The sequence below is a fragment of the Struthio camelus genome, chromosome 1 (genome assembly GCF_040807025.1).
Source record: "Struthio camelus isolate bStrCam1 chromosome 1, bStrCam1.hap1, whole genome shotgun sequence".
Classification (NCBI taxonomy): Eukaryota; Metazoa; Chordata; class Aves; order Struthioniformes; family Struthionidae; genus Struthio; species Struthio camelus.
This window is the reverse complement of record NC_090942.1, coordinates 63,965,690-63,981,551: the sequence shown is the minus strand read 5'-3', so window position 1 is coordinate 63,981,551 and position 15,862 is coordinate 63,965,690. Positions and strand designations below refer to the sequence as shown.

The 15,862-nt window shown below is 42.2% G+C and overlaps 1 protein-coding gene across 7 annotated transcripts in view; it reads left to right on the top strand.

Annotated features, from left to right (window-relative positions):
• TBXAS1 (thromboxane A synthase 1) overlaps positions 1-15,862 on the top strand; it is a 242,680-nt gene that overhangs the window by 166,303 nt on the left and 60,515 nt on the right. For 5 of the 7 annotated variants that reach the window (XM_068944738.1, XM_068944757.1, XM_068944744.1 and 2 more), the window contains one exon: positions 7,823-8,137. The exons of the other annotated variants lie outside the window; for them this stretch is intronic. In XM_068944738.1, coding sequence (XP_068800839.1) covers positions 7,823-8,137 — 315 coding nt within the window. The remainder of the gene's footprint in view (positions 1-7,822; positions 8,138-15,862) is intronic. 7 annotated transcript variants of the gene reach the window in all.

Here is a 15,862-nt window from a genome sequence, read left to right as displayed (position 1 = left end):
TTTACACTGAGGACTTCCAGCTCTGTAGGCATGCCATAACTTTCTCTATGGGTCTGCAAAATTAACGAGGCAATAAAACAGGTGTGTACCATACTTTCTCTCTTCCATATTATCCACTACCACGCATTTACTATCAAAGTACATCCAAAGTGCTAGCTTTACAGAAGATGAAAGGTATCATCTGCTTGCTGAGAACTGTTTCTGCTGCTGCCCTGTGTGTATAGCTGACAGTAAAGATGTCAGAAACTTTACTCTTACTTTGTGTGGCATATTCACTCCCAAGGAGTTCTATGGTTTTATGCGGTCTTCTCTGTCCATTTCATTGGAATTATAAGGTGTTGCTGTGGGCTGTCCAGTTTGACACCACATACCACAAAACCACAAGGTAGGCTGGTCCTGGACTTGCCAAGATAGCAAGTTTGGGTACCTTATTGCTTCCAGGTGGAGAGCTTCCAGGAGTGAATTATGGCTGAGAACACGTATCAGCAACTTAAGGGAGTAGAAGTTGGGTCACTAGAAAAATGTTGGTTTTAAGAAACTCCTGAACCTATATTTTTCAGGCTGGTGCTTGAAGTTGAGGTTAGTCTTTACAAGGCTGGCATAACTGTATGGTGAAGGGGAAGCACGTGTGAGTGGGTGCATTCAGCATCCCTAATTGTAGCATCTCTTCAACCTACACATCACTTCAGCCAAGCCAGGCCCCTGACTAGGATCTCTGCAGCTCACAGGCAACAGGTCCACACATTTAAAATTAAAAGTAGCTTCCTTCTGAGCCATAGAGACCTATGTTAAACTTGCCTCAACTAGAAATAGCTCTTTACTTTCTCTTCTCTCATTAACGGTTAGATATAAAATTCAGATTTATTTTCATCCCTGAACTGTGTGGGAATATCTTGAGAAGGAGGCAGTTGTCCTTCAAGATGTGGGTCCTTTAGTGCCACTTGCAGCAACTTAAGGTAGGGACAGATGGGTTCCTAACAAAAATCTTATTTGTAATAAATTCCCAAAACTTTATTTTCAGGTCAAACTAGGCTTGCTCTTGTAAGTATGGATTACTAGCACTGTTACGTTTACTTTGCTTTGTGGAGGCCGTACGAGCCTGAGTAGCAGCCTGAAGATGTAAACCAAATGAGAAATTCTGTGTGCCCAAAACCCCAGTGAGGCCACAGAGCCTCGAACACCAGGTTTTGTTCTAGTATCTCAAAGCTTGGGCTTGTATAACGTGACCAAAGATGATAGTGTAATTTGTTTGTACCAGAAGAGAAATTCCTACCTGTGCAAAAATTGTTGAGAAAGAATCAGCAGTACCTGAGTGCTCTTTGCCCTCACCTCGCGAGCAGAGGCAATACCAGATGAAAACAGTTTCAAATTTTTCAGCAACATGATTTTTTTTTTTTTTATCATCAGTGTGCTTTGTTAGAGACCTACTGAGGTAATATATCTTACTTACACAGGCACACATGCAAGAACAAGCTGTGGCACTCCAGATGTTATAGGCATAGCTGGCTGAAATCTAACGTTCTGCGATGACTGAGCAGAGGAGGAGAAACCTTTCTAATGGTGACGATGGTTTAGCACTGGGATAGTCTGCCTGAGGAGGCTGTGGGAACCTTGAGTTTGGGTGGGTTTTTTAAGAACAGCTTAGACAAACGGCTGCCAGGGCGGGTTTGGTTGATCCGGCCTTGTGGCAGGGGGATGGAGGTGGTAGCTACCCAAGTGCCTCCCAGGCCTCTCCTTCCCTAATGTGGTGGTGCTTTCTGCCTTAAACTCTTTGAGTCTGTGTAAATCTATTTTCATCCTAGGTCTTAAAGGGCTTTCTGAGATCATCATTAGCTTTTCCTCATGGGGTTTTGTGAGATTTGATGCACGTTGTACCGATTTTACAGATGGAGAGGCTAGAGCAGTTATATCTGTATTTCAAAGACAAAAAAGGGAGCGCAACCCTAAGCATCCTGGCTCCCATAGAGGTCAGTGTTTAAACCACTAAGTCATATGGCCACTCTGTGGATTTAGTGAGTGGCAAACTCAGCCAATAAAATCCGTGTTAGAGTTGGATTTACACTTATTCTCTATTGGTTTATTTTCTCTGTTCTCTCTCTTTTTTTTTTCTTTTTTCTTTTGTTTTGTTTTTTTTTTTTTGTTTAAAGAGCATTGCTCATACATAGGAGGTACATTTTGTGTATAATCATTTCCAGTCTCCAGGCAATTTCAACAATTTGCTGACCTACCTGCCCTTTCTGGGGTCTGCTTAGCATTTCACGTGACATTTTTGCTGCACCATAGTAGGGACAGTTCTGGTTTTTTAGAAGTAGGAAGGCAAAGGTTTTGATGTGGCTTCTGCTATCAGATACAGGAATATTCAACATTTGTAGTGCTCCCTCATTGCACTGAACTACAGTGAAAAGCTCACACAGGAGTTTAGCAATGATATATGAAAATATCAGAACAAGTCTAAAGTTTTACCAAACTTGCCCAGTCCAAGATTTCACTATCAACGTTAAGATCAGGTCACGTTGGCAAAAGACTGCTCAAACTTTCCACGTGGCTTTAATCTTTTTAAATTAGAAAACAGCTTTTCCAAGTGGCTTTAAATTTACTCAGGTTTTTAATGCAAGTTGTAGTGCTTTGTAAGGGATGCTTGCCCTCAGACATTCAGCTCATTTACAATAAAAACATTACAGCGGTTCCAGCAGCTGATGTTAACAAATGCAAACAAAACAGTTTTTTTCTGCCAGATTAAAAACCTCTGAGCCGCTCTAAAGCGATGGCTGTGCCCTGCAGTTCATCACACTCTGGGTCCTTGCAGAGGTGAGGGTCGTCCACCCTCACTCAGTCGTCACCCACTGAGAGCACCATGCCCCTCAACCTTCAGATGCACAAATTTGTGGGCTGTCAGCCCTGGCCTCCTGGTTAAATCCAATTTCTGGGTTCAAACACAAGGCAAAAGAGATCTCTCTGAAACATTCAGGGGCTGGATATTCTTGCAGAAAAGCTGGCTTTCTTGTAATTTCATTGACAAACCAAATGAAACCTGCTAGTGTTAATGAGAAGTTGTATTTGATCATTTCACGACCATTAGGCAAAATGACAGTTTTAGTAGGACTGCGTTTTGCGCTCCTTTTTAAAAGGAGCAGGGTAGCTGTTGCACTGCTTCACTGATAACTTTGGAATGACACAAGCTTAACTTGAGAGCGACACAAGCTTGTCTCAGTTTAACGTGGCTACTGAATCCAACTTACAAAAAGTGACCTGGATGTAAACTAATTTAGTAGTGCTTGTAGGAAACTGAAACGATATTTCAGAGAGGAGGGGACTTTATTCTAGTTAGATACGGATTCTGAAGCTTAGCTTCCACGTTTTTGAACTATTGTCAGAGCATTTAGGAAAGGCTACGAGGATCTGCACAGCTTTTTGTCAGCGATATTATAGTACAGCTTCACATTTGCATGACTTCTAGACCACAGCAAGTGGTTACAGAATACCGACCAATTATGTTTTCCAGTTTGGTTCCTTGCTTCATGTCTGGGTTGCTTTCACAGTAGAAAAGCCTTGCGAGTGGAATCACAGCATTACAAACAAAAGTTCCAACTGCTGTTCGTTTGGTAGTTTTCCCTAAGTAATTTTTCACTTCACTTTGCACCAAAGTGGCATGGCTCAGTCTCCCAGTTCAAAACACAACCCAAGGGTCCCCTCTATCCTCCAATCAGTGGTGAATTTTCCAAAAGGTCATCAGGCATGTTAATTTTAGCTATGAAAATACAGCTCGCCATTTAGGATGGAAAGAGCTGGAAACAGCCCCCTCCCCCAAGACCCTTGCCCCTGTGAGAAGAGTCATGATACATCATGCATGTGAACTACATCTCTCTATTCTTTTGACAGCTGCAAAACTTAAAGGCAGTGATTTAAGAAGGGGTGATAGATGCTGCTGGGTTGGCCTTCCCCAGTATAGCACACAGCTATTCTTCCGGTACGAAGCACAGAGCTTGTTACAGTTCGGTGCAGAATGATTTCTCTGCATGGCCGGGTGATGTTTAAGGAGACTAATGAGAGAAATGATACAGCCCAGAACCCGGGTGTCAGGAAATATATTGCAAGGTGTCTGTCTTGGGGAAGCTGAAAGCGGCACTTGTCCTATTGTATATTTCAAAGGGGATGTCTGTCTCGCCACCAAGTGAGACATGCACCCTGTCCCGTTCTCCATTCAAATTACAATTTTTCGAATACTAGCTTTCCATTCAACTTTCGGTGGCTTAATGATAGACTGTATGTTGGACAGGGGCAAAACAAGAGTCCATCTCATTGGCGTGTCGCTCTTTTGAAGCGGGAGCTTGTTTCTGAGGCCTTTGTAGCATAACTATGCAAGTGTCAGAGGACGGGCTGGAGGCTATTACGGGCTTCTGCTTTTTGTAAGGAAAATCAAACAAATGTCCCTGATGGAAAAAGGAAGCCAGCAGCTGCATGCGATGACCAGAGAAGGTTTTTGTGCAGTGACACTATCAGTACCTGGTCTGTTGTCAAACTGGAAAACCTGGGCTTTTTTTCTGCTGTCAACCTAAGGAAAGAAAAACCCTGTGCGTTTCTGTGAGATACCTTTTCCTCATTCCCAGCATTTAACAATCCAATTAGATTTGTTTTTATGCCAGTGTTTGCCTCTATTGCCATTGTTAGCTTTTTGAGTCGGAGTGATTTTTCTGTCCTGATGGTGCAGAAGTAAAATATGTTTCATTATGACTGGTTACAACCCTGGAAATCTTTTCTCTCGCTTGGGTTGATGACAATTTTTTATGCTGCATTCTGTACTGATGCCTAAAGTGAAGTAGAATGAACCATAAGGAAGAAAAGCTTTGCTAAAATATAGCTCCTTGCACTGTGTAGAATTATCTTGAACAGAGCTTGTATCTTTCTAATTTTATGCTCCCTCCCCCGCCCCCACTATTGTTCAAGTAGTTTTTACAAATGAATGTTGTTTTTATGAGGATTGTTTATGGGACCATTGCTTTTAGCAACCTCTGCTCACCTGTGAGCAAACTGCCTAGTGCAGATAAGGTAGCTAGTTGTTTCTAGATAGGGTGACCTTATAAACAGATTCTGTAACAAGACAAGCTTTTAAATTCCTAACCAAATATATTACATGAGTAATAAAAAGAGCTCCTCAAAATGGCCACAGAGGCATTTCAGAGCACATTCTTGGGAATATTCACTTGTGCTAGCATTCATTCGATTTGCTCTCAGCAAAAATTCTCGTGAATGAAATTTTATTCACTAGTCACTGTGATTATTACTGTACTATCATAGCAATAATCAGATGCTTTGTATAAGGCCAGGACCTGATTTTGTCTAAGGCTGGAGGAACATCTTATAGGGTCTCCAGAGAATATATTGTCTGAATATAAGACCAGACTCTGCTAACGACTGGGAACTGCAAACCCTCAGAGAGCAATGGGTTTGTTTACGAAAGAATTCACAGCTAGAGAGGGATGAATACTGAATGTTGTACTCTAGTGTTATACTATTTGAATTATAGCAAATGTTATACCGTTTGAACTATGCTATGTTACAACTGTGCAGCTCCACCAAATATGAATGCAATTATACTGTTATAAAGGTAATTTATATCGTGATGACTAGTCTTACAGATAAAAGGGAATAGCTCTTCAGATGCGGTTCATTGCTATACTGGCGTAGTGTATCGACACCATAAGGAACAGAACAGAACCGGACTGATTTTTCTAAAACACACCCTAGCCCAAATATCTGTATCGGGAAAATTCCTCAAGCATGGGCCATGCCTAAGAAGAATACTCCCAATTGTGTAATACATGGGCTCCCAGACTGTGTGTTGAATTAGCCTGTGAATAAAGCCCTTCCTGGAGATGGTAAATGATTTTTTTTTTTTTTTTAGCCTTGCACAGTTAAATGTGCAAGAAGTCTCGTTTCCTCCAGTCTGAGGAAGGTAAAAGAGCCAAGTTGCACCGGAGGAATACTTGCAGGGAGTGAACTTGCAACTTTTGCCTAGCCCTGTCTGTTAGAAATGAGAGACCAAGGAAGCATGGCCATTCTTGGCTGTGAAATTTGTTCCTAAGTCTAGGTGCAAGGAAGTGTTTTCAGAACTGGAACTCATTCCCTGAGCAGTGTCTGTAGTGCTGTTTTGCATATCTTCACTGCTGGGGGGAAAAGTACGTATCCTGTGCTGTGAGGTGCTGCTTTGTAACCGGCCAATTTGCAGAGTCCTACAGTGTGTAACGGCTGGCACTAGCTGCTCTCTGGAGCATTGATTTTCAGGTGGACCAGGGTGCAAGATGCACTGCGTACATGGGTACAAGATGCATGATGTATGTGCCTGAAATGAAAATCTCCTATGCAGCAGAGGGAGGGAAGGAGAGTGGGAGACTTCCTGGAGCTGTTAAAGAGTCAACGCACTAACCCCATGTATTACTTAAACCTTGAAACTGCCATTGCTTTCTGGTTTTAGCAGGGTGAGAACTGTTTGTTGGCAGCAGAGCTAAACACAGCACATTAGATATTTCCCTTCTGTTTCTCACTGCCCCCCTTTCCCCATGTCATGTGAACAAAATTATCTGATAAAGTCCTTTGACATTTGTAATTAATTACTTCTTCCTTACTCTTATCTTGTTTGGCTGTCCTTTTTCTCTGCCTTTTCCTTTTTCTTTTTTATCTCTCTATCATCAGGTCCAAGAAATCATTCCAATATTTTCTTTTTAATAGATAAATGCAGTTTTATACAGCATTAGTTTCTTTTGAAGAAAGACTTAAGCTGTTCTTTTGTCCATCCTAATGCAGGAGTTGTCATGTTCTTGCACTGCAGTCACTTGTAAGTCCTTGAGCTATCGTGTATTCTGTTGGTATTTGAGGAATTGAAAATCAATCACATAGCCTTATGGCTTAGGTTCAGCACAATTCTATTATGCCCACTCTCAAAAGTCAATTCAAACCTTTTGGGTTATATTTCAAAGCCTAATCAAGCTTGCTGTCCAGACAGGTTTGGAGTCAACTCACTCTTGTCCATAGGTCTGTTTGTTAGTGTTTTTCTATCAGAAGGTAACACAAAAGAAAGCGGCTTTCGTAACAATAGAATTGTTCAGGGGGCATTTTGCAAAGACAAGCCACCCAAAAAGGTCATAGAATCAAAGAATACTTACTATTGTAATGTGTTTCTGCAAATATGTTAATAAAAGCTGTGTTGATATGAGAATATCTTTAACTGGGCTTTCCTTTAAAGACGTGCCCTAATTTACTGAGGATAGTTTCTAGGCCTGTCTTGTTAACCTGATACAAAAGTTATTGTAGATGCAACCATAAACTTAGATGGCAACTTCTGTACCTTGGACCATGTGAACAAATGGGAATGGTGCCTCCAGATAGCAGATAGGCCAAAAATGGTGGAAGGATGAGCTAAGCAAGAGTTGTGGCACTCTCTGTTTGTCAGGTGCATGTTGAATATATTCCAATCCAGTTGGATTCCAGCAAGTGCCAAGTACTCGCCCTCAGGATGAAGGAGGCTCTATGCAGATCTGGCTATTAGCAATCCTCAGTGAAAATATGTACCAGTTATGTACTGGAGGCAGCTCAGCCTCATGCCTTTGGGAGGAAAGCAATGAGAGGCTCTTAGTGGTGACATTTCCAGCTGATTTAGGGGTGCAGCACTGAGAGCTCTGCTCATTCTTTCAAAGGCTGGTGGCTCTTCTGTGGGACCTGGGTAGCCCCTATAAATAGCAGACCGCGCTCTCCTTCCTTCCCCCCATGGGAAAGGCATTGCTCTGTAACCAGTTCCTTGTGCTGCTTCTCATCCCATATTCTGCAGAGACGCAGGGATTTTCTCCAGTGGATGCTGGACTCCCGCAACTCTGCTGCTTCCCTAGGAGCTGAGTGTTTTGACGTGATCAGCCCAGCCACTGCCTCCAGCCACCACGAGGCATCTGTTGCGGGCAAGTCCCCATCTGAGAAGGTTCAGAAGACATTAACGGAGGACGAGATCGCAGGCCAAGCTTTTCTCTTCCTGATTGCTGGCTACGAGACCACCACTAGTGCACTGTCCTTTGCCACTTACTTGCTAGCCACCAACCCAGAGTGCCAGGAGAAGGTACTTCAGGAGGTTGACAACTTCTCAGCAAAGCACGTGAGTATCGTGCGTTGGTGCGGAGCTTCAGGCAAGGAGCAAGGCAATGTGAATATCGTGCCACTGTGGCGTGTGCAAGATCCCTGTTTGTCTCAGTTGTGCACGCACAGGTTGTTAATGTTTTACTAAGATTTTGCAGATCATTACCTTGAATTTCCTTTTTTTAAGAGAAGTCAGAGAGGAAAGTTGCCTGCACTTAATTTTGATCGAGTTGGACCCAATGAGGCTTTGCAGAGAGTAGCTTACCTTCTTTGCTGATGGCTTACTTCGTTCTGATATAGTTTTTGTCAGACTGGGTTATGCAACACAGCACCTGTTTAAAATAGGGATATTTTCAGCCAAAAATTCAAAACTGATCCATATTGTTCAGTTTTATTGGAAACTTAAGTGATGTCACTTTACAGCAACTGAAGAGGTGGCCCAGAAACTTTATTATAGTGAAAGTTTAACTTTTGCAAAATACTTTACGTTATTGAAACAATCCAAGTGTGGCCAGGCTCTAAAACTAAACACATTTCTATTTTTCCCTCTTGTCCAGATACTTTTTTTGCTGTTGTGGCTAGTTTTATTTACTGATCTTTGTAAGCACATGAGCAGAGTCATTATTAAACATCAACTGCATAGTTTTGCTTAAAATATTCACATTTTAATTTTTCCTTCAGGAGCAGAATATGTGTGCATACTTAAAAATCGCAAATACCTAATTCTCTTATACTGTTTTCAAATGACTCCTCCTTCACTTTCTATTTATCAAAGCTAGTCTTATGTTTACATTTCCTGGACAACTATTGACTGTATCTCATATATCTAGCACACAGTGCAGCAGCCGTTCTTCTACTCCCACATTCTCTGCACAAGTTGTTGGTTATGAAAATTCAGATGCAGTGTCTTTATCTTTTTCTTCTTTGTAAATTTCTTACAGTGGATCATGAGGCTAATAGGAGAAAAATCACACAAGGGATGGCTGTCTTGCAGGATTTTAACATGCTGAAGTCTTTAACTACACAGTTTTGGAGGTTTCATACTTTCTATGCATTCCATACTGTGTTATACTTACAGAACAAGGAACTAGTAGTTTAATTACCTGCTTTGCTGGTAAGATCCAGTTCTTGGCTATGCAAAAGTGTGCATATTTAAAACCTCCCAATTTCCTCCCTTTTGTTTGGGCAAATGTAAAACCTAGGATTTGTGTACACAGAAAACATATAATCTTTTGTCTTATATGAAGATGTTTTGAGTGGTGGTTCTCCTTCAAAGAGTCCTGTTGCTCTGAGGGTGTAGACAGGCTATAGCGCTGGAGCTTAGGCCTTGAGCAATCTTTTCCAGAGCTTTTCCATAGTGCATGCCTCATACCTCTGGTGTGAGTTAACTCAATACAGTGAAGCCATTGCTGTGTTATTCTCTGATTTATAAGGCTTGGGTTATAATCGTAGGTTATTATTAGCACTGCGACACTCCAACTGCAGTATATTTACTTGTTTCATTCAAGTGCAGCGGACCTAATTCTGCCCTCATGTCCAGTTAATTCAGTGGACTTCCTCAGGGGTTGCAAAACTGTGAAGGTGCAACTTGGACTGGAGTATGTGCAATTTACTGGTTAATACTAGTGGCAGTTACACACAGAAATCCCTGTTATGCAGCCCTGAGGAAAACATGTTTCACCTCCTCTCCAGTTCCTGAAAACTGACAGCCTGAGAAGCTAAAGTGAAGTTGTTGGGAGAGGAATCTAGTATGGTGGGTACACAATGTCGTTCGTTTATGTGGTCTGTTGATGAATATATGAAATATTTTTCCATATAAGTGAATAGAAGCTGACTAGCTCTGCCTTCCCTGCAAGCTGTCATTAACTGACTAATTATTTATAGACATTTCGTATAGGGAAATCACCTATCTGGCTGTGTCCACATCAATAAGTAGTGTGGTCCCATGGGTGCAGAGTGATAGTCTGGAGCAGCTAGTACTGAGGATTGGTGGGTCCATGTTGTGCACATTTCGGGAGAGTTTGTTTTGGCTCCTAGTCTGCTCTTGTGGACCAAATTCCCCTCAGCTGGAATGTATCTTCTGATTTAGTTTCACTTAAAGGAGCCCTGGCTGTGCACTCAAAGACCATGCCGTAATGTGAACCAATGAGAGAGACTTGCTTTGTCAGTGTGCTCCTGGTCAAAGCTTGGGCACTACGTTGCATACGAGCTGTCTGAGCTGTCACTCATTATTATTAATATTTCAATAACAACGCAATTCAGATGGGTAATGCTTGACTGTATTGGTTCTGAAATAGTATTTTCCTAATAATTTCAGTCTTTTCAGTGTCTAGGAGAAGTCGTGCAGCTAGGGACACTTGTGATGGAGAAGTCAAAACACGAAGAGAGATAGCACTCAAATGAGCGGTTTTTTTCAGGTTAGCTCCGTACACAGTCATAAACGGTGTGGGCCTGCAGACCTCATCCTAAACCATCCTATCCCATGTAACACTGATTGGAAACACCTTCCCCAGCAGGTCCCCATACTTTTACTAGTTTTGGGGTTTAGCTGAAGATGATGCCTATATGGCTATATGGCCAGGGAGAAGAGGGGAAAAAGGATAACTGTGTATCTGCTCTCTTTGATGACAGGAAATTCATGTTTCCAGTCTGTGCAGCCCCCTCTTCCAAAGATTTCTTATTATAAACGGTTTATGATTTGGAGCCCCCTCCAGAATCAGGAGAAGGACACAGCAGTTCAGTCCTCTTAGTGACTGTAGGTAACTGCGTTTAGCCCAGAAAATAAGATCTATGTGAATGGTTTGCAAGTTACAGGAGCAGAAGCTATTTTAAAACAGGGAATATGTAGATGCTATGTCCATTTGTCATGCAAGGGAGAGGAAGGGAGGGCAGCATAGCAGCTACAGGCTCGGAGTTAGTTATTGAGTAAGTTATTGCTAAGAAATTTGATTAGGTTAGAGCTTGTGCTCAGCACATCAGCTTTACTCTTATCAAGGCGCTTTGCAATTTTCAGAAAGAGCTTTAGACGGCCAAAACATGGAGAATGGTACAGTCGGGTTGTTTTGACAGGTGGTAGAAGACTGCTTTGATTTGCAGATGTACAAGTGTTCAACACTGTACCATCTCTAGCCAAATTTATGCTCAGGTAATTATAACTACTAAATGCTCTCCACCACCTCCCCCTTCCTTCCTCCAGCAATTTCAGTTGCCTCATGCTGCATGTTTTATTGCCCTAATCTGTGGTGCAGAGCTGTGGTCTGATCTTACAGCAGCTGCTGTGTTTCATCCCAGAGACCGCTGTACTTTGGACAGAGTGATTTATGTGTAGATAGATCTAGTTTATACACTCATTTGCTAAAGTTTATAAAGACATGTGGGAGCCATCTGAGCAAAAGGTGCTATAAATGACAGGCCCAGTCTTTCTGGCACGTAAGTCAAAAACTCAAAGCACAGTGACCTTGTGATAGCAGTAAGGAGAGCAAGGTTGGTACGAGCGGGCATAGAGCAGTGTTCTGCTGGATCTAGGTTTCATACTTGCAGATACTTCTGAGTTTGCTCTTATCTTCATCTGTCTTACTTACACCATGATTACCTCAGCAGCGTGGGAAAGCGTGAAGGGGAAGGACAAAGACCGACATACTGCTGTGGTGGAGGTCCCTGAGCTAGTTCGGCACAAGCTGCTGAGAAGTACCAGGTCTAGGGAGAGGGGGGTGCAGAGATCTTCACTGCCTGTAGGGAAGGAGAGACACAGAGTCCGAAGTGGGTGACTACTGTCACTGCACATTGCACCTTCCCTTTGAATTTGTAATGATCTAGCAAGCCCAGTCTTTGAAAGCTGCAAAGTCCCTGGGGTGGGACTCTGGTGTGAGCAGTGATTAATTATCCTTGGAGTCATGTAAAAGTGTGTGTGACAAGCATGGGTCAGGGGGTAGCACACTGATCTAAGAAATCAGGAGCCTTATTACTGCTTTTCTGTTGGACTCTTGGCTGACTTTGGGTAATTTGTTTCAACTCTATCCGTAAAATGAGCGCAGTGTTTCTAGACACCTGTAAACAGTACTAATGAAAGGTAGATATTACTGTTTTAAGTGTGGAATAGTAACAATACCTAGCTTTTTATGTGGCTCTTCCATATGTATTATGACTGATTCTGATTCAGTAAGTGATCATAGTAGTAGTAGTAATTTCTACCTGTGAGTTCCAGTTTCTGCTCCAACTGTGCTGGGAAAGACAAACTTGAGCATAATTCCTGCAGTGGAGGAACTGAAGTTAAAATCATAGATACTCTGATGTAGTCCCCTTCATGAATCCCTTGTGGGGGTGTCATATATGCCTTATGAAGGACCATCCACTGAACATAAGATGTTGACATTTGCTGCAAGCTTGTTGCTGGATGCTTTGATACAGTGAAGGTTAAAGCAAAATAAACAAGATGAAAAGATAGTTAACGATGAGCTAGTGAGGGCAGGATGCCTACATCTGTGTGTGCATAAAAGAGCATTACTTTCTGCAAGGACCACCAGTCTGGTCCCAGGGCAGAGAGGGGGGCCAGATCTTCAGTGGGGTGTAAATTGCCACAATATGTTTAGTGTTAGTACAGGTATGATGATTTACATCAGTTGAGAAGCTGGTCTTTGAGTTTGTATATACCAAGAAAAGAGGACAGAGAGGAAAACTTGCTGTTTCAAGGACTGGATTATTTTACAGCGCTTGTGACTAACCATCCCAAAGCTGTTAGAGGCTGTACAGTTGTGAAAAAGAGATGTTTTTATCCACATTAACCACATAACAAGGAATATACCTATAGTCTTCACCCTCTTCATTTCAGTCAACAACTGTCCCTGAGCTGAGTTGCTAAGAAGCCTTCGGAAGGGATGTACTTCATGAACAATTTTTGCACTTGTGGCTGATTATTTGGTTGAAAATCCAAGCTGCTGTTTGTTTGTTTGTTTGTTTGTTGTGACTTGTTTTGTCCTTAGCAAGAGCCTAGCAAGCCTGCAACGTGTGTTGCTTCTGAACAGATGGACGCTTCCTTCTGAGCCCTGCTGTGCTCTGGGCTGCTCTCTGTGGTTTGTCCTGAGCCACTTACAGAAGTGTTGTCATGCATATGGGAGTGAAAAATTGCTGCATCTTCCATGCTGGGATTCCCTTAATACGAGATCTGTCCGTCTTACCTCTCTTCCCATTTCAGCACTTAAATGTCTCCCTCTCTCTTCCCTCCTGTCAAGTGTGAGTCACTCACAATTATAAATGATGTTATTTTTTTGTTTTAGTGAACTATGCAGTTTTAGACAGGAAAAATAGTGGCACAAAATGGATTGCAAAACCACAGATGATCAAGTTAACTTATTGTAAGAAATCAGTTGTTACCCTTAGCTGAAATGTTGTAAGTCGCTATGTATATGCTCCTAATCTGTTGCAAAGTAAACAGATCAGGTTAAACCACTGAAATGAAGTCATTATTTTCTTGAGGGAGAGAAAGCAAGAATACTTTGGGACAGCTAAGGAGGGCAGAAGAGGTATAAGATGAATTGCTGTGCCTCCCTGTAATAAAGAAATGCATATTTGAAGGTGCCAAGCATAGAGATGTCTGGAGCAAGGAACATCCTGAATTCTAATCTCAACTTCAGAAATAATTTACTGCATATTGTCGGTGAAAGATATCCATGTGTTGCATTAACATGCAGGAAGACTCAATACTTGCAAGTTTTGTTTATTAGCTTGTGCCTAGATAAACCTTTTATTACTTAAAGCACTATGTGAAACAGGTATGTTAAAGGCTTAATGCTACTTACAGAAACTTGCTCAAACACTTGAGAAACGTGTTGCTATACTAATATACCAGGCTGCACAGTACTCGGCAGGAGAGATCTGGTGAAGGTCAGACAGAAGAGCAGCTCGCTGGCTCTTGTTGCAAGTGCCTATGGATACTAGGAATATTTTTAATATGCTTAATTGAAAATGTTGACTGAATAGTGTTTAAGCTGCCTGTCAGTAATATCGAGCGATGTCAGCCCAAAGTCATGACATGGCATTGCTTCATTTACGAAGAGGTGTAGCTTCACTCCATTATAATGGCTGCGTGTGGTCAGCTGTGAACAGACTGGGCTGGACTGCATTGATGCCCAAGCCGCTTCTTTGTGATTTGTGAGACTGACACTGTCATTTATCAGATACACTGGGTGTGGCTAGTTGCTCTTCTGCACTAAGTTGGCACATCATCATTGACTTCAGTGGAGCCACACTAGCTTACGCTGGCTTATGATCCTGTCCTTCGCATTGGTGAACTCCTTTACTAATAATTCTGCAGTCTGACAGGAAGATGTCTTGTTGCAAGGGCAGATGTTGCCTTTTCAAAGTTTTCCTTTCCCACAAAATTCTCAGAGACCAGTGAGAGGAAGAACCATTTTTATAGTTAATTGAATACTTTTTTTTTTTTTTAGCTGTTTATGCAGAGGATCTCCTTGGTAGCACAGAATGCTTTCTCTGAGCATTAGTGAAGATGAGAGGTGAAAGTCAGGGAGATGGCACTGCCAGGGAATTACCCACAACAATTTGCATGAGTTTGGTACCTTTCATGCAGTATCTCAAGGCACTGTGCTCTCAGAAGCTTGCAACTATAGAGACTAAGCTTCACTAAGCAAATATTGCTGACAGTGGAGGCTTGCATTTATCAAGGGAGCCTGAATTGTAAATAGACTTTGCAAAAAAAAAGAAAAAAAATCCATAGATGAGAGTCGATATTACACATGCATACACATACACATGCACAAAATATACAAAAATAGTACGCACAAGCAACATTGTATCATGTTACTGTTTACTCTATTGAAGGAAACAACCCTCTTTGATTTCTCTATTTGTGCAAAGAGATGATGTTGCAGAGCCTCACATCATTTACCAGTGTCAGTTGTCAGCAATCAGTTTAGTTGTTTTCAAAAAAAAAAAAAAAAAAGTTTTTAAACATGTAGAGGCTGGCTGCTATTGGGTTATATTTCTGCATTTCTTCATACAATTGCTGGATGTTTGAAATCAGGTAATTATCTTCTGTTTTATGATAGTTTCATACGTATGGCTTGAAGACTGTCAGATCAGGAGGAGAGAATACATGTTCCCTACACTTTCCCCCTTCTCTTAGTACCTACGATCTATTGATTTGAGTGCTAGCTTTGGACTCGCAGAGTCACTTTTTTGGGGCAAGGGCTGTTTTGGCCCCTAACTCTTCCTAACGTTCAGCCTTTTGAAGGACCACTGAGGCTCTGGGCTTTGGCCTCTTTGGTGACTGCTCCTCTGCCGCGTAAGGAGATGGAGCCCAAGCAAGCACTTGCGCCCAGGCTCGCCTCACGTTCACCCACTTGGACACAAGCTGGTTTGCAGACTCGAATATTGGGGGAAAGCACCCAGGGAGGAGAAACTTGGGCTCTGCTTGCTCACCGTGCCATCGTTAGCCTGTAGCTCTTTACATGGGTTGCCGCACGTCCCACCTGTGCCAAGTGTTGCAGGCTGTGTGTCATGCTGCCAGCCAGAAGAATTGTCTGGGGGGCTTTTCTGAAAGATTCCCATTGCCGCTCACAGTTTAGGGAAGCTGTGATTTGTAGATAGCCACAGGCATCCTTTGGCAGAAGTATGGGCAAACAAGTAGTGTGGGTCCTGCTAGGAGCCGCGTGGGGGCAATTGATTTTGTTTAGGATGTATTAGTAGCTCTTGCATTATATCTAGAGGTCTCTCCTCTCCGTAGGTATCT